General features: G+C 37.0%; 1 protein-coding gene across 1 annotated transcript in view; it reads left to right on the top strand.

Annotated features, from left to right (window-relative positions):
- LOC106870726 (uncharacterized) overlaps positions 1 to 3,854 on the top strand; it is a 7,575-nt gene extending 3,721 nt beyond the window's left edge. Inside the window, exons 3-4 of the mRNA XM_014916897.2 lie at positions 293 to 374; positions 3,549 to 3,854. Of these exons, the coding sequence (XP_014772383.1) occupies positions 293 to 374; positions 3,549 to 3,706 (240 nt within the window). The 3' untranslated portion in view covers positions 3,707 to 3,854. The remainder of the gene's footprint in view (positions 1 to 292; positions 375 to 3,548) is intronic.
- The last annotated feature ends 4,507 nt before the right edge of the window (positions 3,855 to 8,361 follow it).

Here is an 8,361-nt window from a genome sequence, read left to right as displayed (position 1 = left end):
CGCTACTACATAAAACTTGAAATAGGTCATATACGTTTAAAGAAAAATGCTTAGATATATCCGGCACACGGGCTAAAACGGCTACTTATGTGTGTGTGTGTGTGTGCCTCTGTGTGTGTGCCTCTGTGTGTGTGCCTCTGTGTGTGTGCCTGTGTGTGCGCTCTTGCACGCGCGTGCGTGTGTGTGTGCGTGTGTGTGCGTGTGTGTGTGTGCTTGTGCATGTATGTATGCGTGCGTGCGTGTGTGTACAGTAACAATTTTCAACATATCTTCCTTACTATCTCTTCTCAAGTTTGAAATCGATGGAACCCCTCTGGTGATTACCTTCTTCGCAGACGACTGTGAAATGAAGATTACCGGAAAACGAAGTCTATGTAAGTCTTATTTGGTTTATTGCGAAATATTAGACACACATGTAATTTTATAATTGTTAATATTTATACATCGGAACAGATATCATTTGTAGTAGTTCTGTCTACATCTACTTATCTATCTGTTTCTCTCTCCCCAACACAAAAACACAACCGCATGCCCCCCCCCACACACACACACGCATACACATACACACAGAAGAAGAGAGAGAAATAGATAGACACCCAGAATTTAAAAAAACTAATTCAGAATGCATGAAACAACATGACATGTCGTACTCAGTTGTATTTATTTATCCAAAAGCCTTAGCTTCAGCGGTTTAAAAAAGATATAGAAACATCCTGCTTTCCTAAGGTAAACAGAAAAAATACTAGGAATCTTCTTAAGGATATATTTCGGAATAATTGGCCCTCTTCAGAAGTGTACTAGGATTCCTTGGTTACCTTGAGAATTTTAAATTGAAATCGCTATAAACGTATAACAGTAGCTTTCAAAAGTACATTAACAGCTATTTTGATTTGCACGTTACTTTGGTTATTTCACCTGAAAATGAGTATAAGACCAATTGTAGAACAGATTTCTCTTCGTCCAACTGCCTCATCCAGAGGTTGAAAGGGCCGGGAATGTGTCTAAATCTCCTTGTGATTATATAGGCACCTACAATAATTAGCGAAAGCATGATACATGCTACCATATCATGCTCACTTGTGAATGGCGGTGAAGGTTTACGTCTATAAATATATGGTGGGGTATATATTATGTAAGTGTGCTAAACCACAGCTGAAAGTCTATATATATTTTATTTTAGTTGTGTTCTTTGGCTCTAGCCATCAGAGCTGAACCATCGATTTCAGAGTAAAACTTTTTGTCCTTCGTGTCGTCTCTATACACATATCCAGGGCCAAATATTTTGTTGGCTTTGTCAAATATATATGAGATTTTTTAGATAGTGGAGCCACGAACTGGTAGCTATTCTCTGTTTTGGACGAAGAGTATTGAAGATAACCGATGCAACAAACTGGTGTAAAATACATCTACATATCTCTTAAAATTCTCAGAAAGGCTTGATTAGTTTACGCAATGATTGCGTAAACCGGCTGTATATTGGAGGGTATCCAAATACGCAGGTAAACGAAAGTGTTAAGAGTTTTGAATTATCTTCACGTCTTGGATATGGTTCATTCGTTGGAGTTCCTTTTTACATAACAGAGAGAATGATTTCACGACATTGAAAGACGTGTTATTCGCCTTCTTCCAACTGTAATTCGCATCTATCTGTTGGCGCGCATAACTGTCGTCTGTTTTGAACACCAGCAATGTTATAGGAGAATGCCATGCAGCATCTGTTCCAGTTCACTGGATCCTGACAGCACCGTCCATGACATTATTGTTGCCAAATTGTATTGACCTAGCCTAACTACGGATACTCCGACTATGTATCCCACATAACAGTCCATTTTATGTTTTGGCTATTTATTTCTCGGTGAACGCCTTGTCTCTTCGTTGAGTTCATCTCTCTTCCTTTCTTACTTCCTCCTCCTTTTTCTTTTTCTCTTTCTTTCTTTTTTTTTCGCTAGTCTCTTCTTTTGTCTCCTCTCGGACTTCACCTCTCGTTCTCTCTATCCTTCTTTCACAGTCTAATTCCACTGTTCACTCCTTCTTCCTTTAAGAAATTACACCTAAGTCACTTCATCTGCTACCTCTCTCTCTCTCTCTCTCTATCTCTCTCTCTCTCTCTCTCTCTCTCTCGCTCTCTCTTTCTCTCTTCACTTTTCTGTATTCAAGGCGCAAAGTCCGACCAATCCGCCCCTCATATATTTCTTTCATTATACTTACCTATATACACAATAATCCCTGGTTTCTACGTTTCGTTTCATTCCGATCGAAAGACACATTGAATAAATTTTCTTCCGTCTTTCTTACGTTTTCCGTTTGTCTTATCCGTGCTTCTAGTTAATCTCCATAGCTATTTTAAGACAACAGACTTAAATATCTGTCTTATTTAATTCTTCATAACTTTCGTATACTTACTGCCGTTGTCACGTGTGTCTTACATACTTCATATAGCCCTGTCCTAACTACACTATTCCGTAATAGCATTTGTTACGAATCTACCGACTCTCTCCAAGCAGTGATCTTAGTGTTTAAGAGATAAAATCGATTTAAGCTTCATTCAACGGCTGATAGTTTCGTCTACGTCTATGTTTTCCCATCTTTTTTTGTTTTCATTTAACTCGTTCTCTTTTGTCTTTATTATTTTTATTTTTCCTATTTTTATATATTTTCTTTTTACTGCATTTGGACTCGCGGTGGTAGTGTCCTATATATTATCCTTTCTACTATAGACACAAGGCCTGAAATTTTAGCGGAAGGGGTTCTGGTGAATTACATCAACCCTAGTACCCAACCGATACTTATTTTATCAACCCCGAAAGGATGAAAGGTAAAGTCGACCTCGGCAGAACTGAAGCTCAGAAACTAAATTCGGAAGAAATGCGCTAAGCATTTTGTCCGGTACGGAGTCAACTCTGCCGACCCGACGCTTTTGACCCACTTATAATAAGCCACTATTAACAATATATGATAGATATTAGGCTCTGTGTGTGTTTGTGCATGTGTGTGTGTGGGGGGGGGTGCGTGTGCGTGTGTGTGTGTGTGTGTGTGTGTGTGTGCTGAGTCTTATATTCGTTGTTTTATAAGAATCACTTTTACTTGCAACTATTAAGTGTTTAATTCAAATTACGACAAACGTAAATAAACAAAAGAAGTTTGCTTTTTTAGAAGCGTTGAGATCTCTTAGAAAGTTATTGAGAATTTAAAATCACTTCTTTAACTTTCTAAGACATCTCAACGCTTCTAAAAAAGCAAACTTCGTTTGTCGTAATTTGAATTTAACATATGATAGCGTGTCATAAAGCGAGATTTATATATCTTAAATTTGCAGAGGAATTTGTAGTGGGTAGTTTAGCTTAATCGGTCAAAGCATCGTGACGCGTAATCACGGGGATGTGAGTTCGAGTCCACTGCTAGCCACCTACACTTTTCTCTGCAAAATAGAGGTAGTTTATCCTGTTCAGGCTATATTATTAGCATTATTCTGCGATTGAGAATTTATTAAGTGTTTATATATTTGCGCATGTATATCTAAACATATATAACGTTTTGTCAACTTTCAGTTGAAGTGAAATGTCCAGCTGATGTGACTGAAATCATCACGCAAACCAAACGCCACTGTGAAAGGTCAAGTCAGATAAGCGCCGTCCAGTGTGCTACCAAAATGGTACTCGAAGAAATTCAGAAGAATATTGAAATCGGCAAAATCTCCGGCTCGTAACTTGTATCAACACATATAACGTGTTATACACACATACACACACACACATACATATATATGTATGTATGTATGTATATATGTATAACTATATATATTCTCAGCAAAAACACCAGCTACAAATAAAGCACTAGAATAATTTTGCTAGCAATCTTTTATTGTCTTTTATTAGCTATCAAACGGTGCGTGCGCGCGCGCGTTTGTGTGTGTGCACGTGTGTGTGTGTACGTGTGTGTGTGCACGTGTGTGTGTGCACGTGTGTGGACGTGTGTGCGCGTGTATGCGTACGTGTGTTTGTGGGTGCCCGTGTGTAAGTAAATGTGTGTGTATTTACTTACATGTTGGTAGATTGACACACATCAGAGTTACTTCACTCTTTCGAAATCATTAAGAACATCAATACTCTATGCTGTCTGTTTTAAACATGTATAACATATGACAAGTATATTTACATTCGCTCAAACACTTCAATGACAGTTACACGAGGTGGGAAATATAGGTAAATATCAAACTTTAGAACCCATGCAACCAACCAGTTTATCCATCTGTTGTTCATCTCTTAGTTTCTGAGTTTATCAGTCTCTCTATATGTCTATGTGTCTCTGTTTGTATATGTGTGTATGTCTTGTCTATCTATCTATCTATCCATCTATCTATCTATCTATCTATCTATCTATCTATCTATCTATCTATCCATCTATCTATCTATCTATCTATCTATCTAGTATGCCATGTCTATCTATCTATCTAGCTAGCTAGCTAGTCTCTCTGCCTGTCTCTACCTCTTTGTCTGTCTGTCTATCTATCTCTGTCTGTCCGCACAAACCCAATAAATGTGTAATTCGTATGGTTATGTCGTGAAAGCATGCAGTAAGAATATGAGTACTTCGCCATTTCCAGTGATAATGGACCGGGACATAAAAGAATCTAGATTCTACTGTCTGTGACGCAAGAAATCTTCTAAGGAAATAAAAAAGATAAAGAAGATAGCACTACATACAACATAAGCCTGACATCCAACGACAGTATAATCCAAGAAAAAAGGTAATGAAGAAGCAGTGTAAGAAGGAAGTTATTAATGCAATCTTTTATCTTTCCAACTCACAAAAATAGCTGACTTTGAGTCCTTATTGATTGTGTTCGTTAAAAAAGGAGGTATTGCAAATCAATTTTAGCAACAGCAACTAAATACTATCAAGAAATTAAACTAGAGTTTCATCAGATAAAATCTAACCTACATTAAGAGTAGAAACATACATACTATTGACACCCAAATCATTAAGATGTTATTAAATCATTTCTATCTTCATATCATCGCCATATGTTTCGATGGATGCATTCAAAATACATCCGACAGGATGGGTAATGTTGAGCAATGCGTCAATTTTATCGGGGTGGGGATATAAACAACAGTACTCATCAAATAAACATTTTAACAGATATAAGAAACCATGTTAAAATGTCTATTTATTTCGTTCCTGACTAGATTCGTAAAGTGGAAAATTTGTATAATGGGGTATTATTGTCTCTAGAAAACAATGAATGTACCTTTAATTGGTTCCTACAAAAGAAGCTGATTCTTAAACTTTCTAAAATTGAAAAAAAGTTAAGATAAAAATAGCAATATTCAAAAGTATAATTTTTTATTAAATCACAAACTACCTTTGGGTCTGCCATGAATGAGGCTTCTTGAGCGCATGTCAATTTCATTTGTTGAGTTTCTTCTTGTTTTGATGTTTGGTCCGCACTACACTATATATCTACGTTAAAGAATTGTCTAAAGTTTTTTGTTGAAAAAATTTCTTCATTTCACGGAAGATTTCATGTTAACAAACGTGACCTCTCATTAAATTTGCAGCAACAGCTGAGCTTCTTTCAAAATCAGCATCTTGCTACTGAAAGATTTCAATTGCTTTTTCGATGTGAAGAAATGCTTCATTTAGCTTTTTCGCAGAGAATCATCTTTCAGGTGGTTCTTCATTTTCTTCTTCGTCTTCACGTTCAAACTTTTCCATTTCTAACAATTCTTCATTTGTGATTTCATCAGTCAACATAAAGAGCTTCTTTAACGTCTTCAGGTGAAATTTCGAAGTTCAATTCCTTTACAATGTTTATGATCGTGTCAGTATTTTTTTTTTTTTGAAGACCTTCATGAAGATTAATCAAATCCTTTCAAAATTCTCAATTAATTTGGGGCAGAGATTTTTCCAAATTCCTTTCATGTTCTTTACAGCGATTTTATCCCATAATTTCTTTATCAATTTTATTGCATCAAGGATGTTGAAACTCTTCCAAAATTCTTGAATCGTAGGACCATTTCCTTTATCAGTCACTTCGATGAGTCTTTCAAAGGTAAAACGGAGATAGTAAAATTTAAACGATGAAATGATTCTTTGATCCATAGGCTGCAATGAAGATGTTATATTGGGAGGTAAAAAGTCGACATTAGAATTTTGATGGAGATGCTTTAAAAATGCAGCATGACTGGGGGCATTATCCATTATCAAAAGAATCTTGAAAGGGATGTTTTATCCATACACTATTTTTCTACTTCGGGAACAAAGCTATTAGAAAACCAATCTACAAATAGAGTTCCTGTTTCCCAAGCTTTTTCTATTATGCTTCCAGATTACAGGAGGCTTCGTCTTATCAATTCCTTTTAAAGCACGGTGGATTTCAGATCGATAAATAAGTTTGGACTTGAGTTTGCAGTCTCCTTCACAATTTCCTCCCGGAAGCAATGTTATCCTCTCTTTTGCAGCTTTGAATCCTGACATTGAAGATTCTTCTCTCGCAATAAAAGTCTTTGAAGGCATTCGTTTCCAAAATAGGCACATTAAATATCTGTGATATTATAAAGCCTTCTTCTTCAATCAAATTTTCTCATTGGCGAGGAAAAGTTCCTGCAGCTTTTTGATCTGCGCTAAATGATTCTCCTTGAATTTTCACATTGTATAGATTTGCTGGCTTTTTGAAACGATCGAACCAACCATTGCTCGCTACAAATGTTTCATTTTATCCATTTCATGTATCCTTAAGCGAGTTAAAAAGTGGAATTGCTTTACTGTAAGTGGCATATAAAGTCTATGAATTTAATCGTTAATTCAAGTTGTCGAAAGGTTTTCTGTGCGTGAAATTAAACTGTCATTATTTTTTCTCCGTAACCAAGCTGAATTTAGAGAGTGGTTTCCTTTAACTTTATTTAAATAATCTTCCTTTTGCTTCAAGATGGTACAAACAGATGAGGGAGCCGTATCAAATTTTTTTTATATAAATCTTTAACAGTCGCACCTTTTTCGTGTTGTTTAATCAATTCATATTTTATTATTAAATTTTTAAGAGGCATTAAAATTTTTTAAAAAGGATGAATGGAATGAAGGACGATAAAATGTGGGCTAGCGTAAAGGAAGTCGGGCAGGCACTTACACACTTCAAATCCAAAAAGAGTTGTAGGCAATAACTCGAGGTAACAGGTGCTGCCAGACCGGAAGTGATGCTCGTTGCCATGTTAACGAAATTTTTCGTTTTTCATCTACAATTCGTAAAGATGAGGTTTTGTAAATCGAGGTTACGTAAAACGAAGTATGCCTGTATATATATACACACACCAACGCACATGCACACGCACACACACATACGCACGCACGCCCACACACATGAACGCACATATACCTCCACACACACAACCCTCAACACACACACCCAGTAACCACCACGCTTACACACGCTACTACGCACACAAACACACACACACTACCACGCACACACACACACACGCCACCACGCACACACACACATACACTCACATACACACGCTACCACATACACACGCTACCACATACATACACACATACCGACTATCTTCATACCCTCCTGTCCCATAAAGCACTTTCTCTTCTTCTTCCTACTTCCGGTCACTTCAGAAATGTAACCGCACTGTAGGTGATTTTTCCTCCTTCTTCCTTCTTTCTCTTTGGACTTTTCTGTTTTTCTTGTTTCCGACGGAGGGCTTTGTCCGAGACGTAAAACAACAATTTTCTTCTTTCTCCGAGCGTCATTTTAATACATTTCTTGTGCTACGTCCCCACATAGCTTCTTTCAGTCTCTGTCTACCAAATTTACTTACGAGAAAAATCGGTTGGCCCGAAGCTATAGTAGAAGACACTTGCCCAAGGTGCCACGCAGTAGGAGTGAACCTGGAACCATGTGGTTGGGTAGCAAGCTTCTTACTACACAGCCACGCCTGCGCCCAGTGAGAAGGATACTTCGTTAAAAACTGGGAGAATTGTCTTAAACATCATTAGCATGGATTGTAAGTAGACATAAGCCTGTAAGGATTATTACAAGTATTCCGTATATTTATTGAATAGCAGTGAAAGATTCAATATATTTAGGTACGTTTAGACATCACTAATCAACCAGTCAACCATCTTTCCTTACAGTTTAGCTTTGTCTTGTTCAAATTGTCAAGAAAAATGTCAGACATCCTCATCTCAGTTTGTCTGCTTCACAGTTCAAGAATGCAACACATCGGTTGTTTATCAAAATGGAAGAGTAAAATCACCCCACCCCATCCCACCACCACCAACAACAACAACAACAGCGAAAGTAAACTAGTGATGATTAATAATAATAATAATAATAATAATAATAATAAT

The sequence above is a fragment of the Octopus bimaculoides genome, chromosome 4 (genome assembly GCF_001194135.2).
Source record: "Octopus bimaculoides isolate UCB-OBI-ISO-001 chromosome 4, ASM119413v2, whole genome shotgun sequence".
Lineage (NCBI taxonomy): Eukaryota > Metazoa > Mollusca > Cephalopoda > Octopoda > Octopodidae > Octopus > Octopus bimaculoides.
The sequence above is the reverse complement of the archived record's forward strand: the minus strand, read 5'-3'. Positions and strand labels throughout refer to the sequence as shown.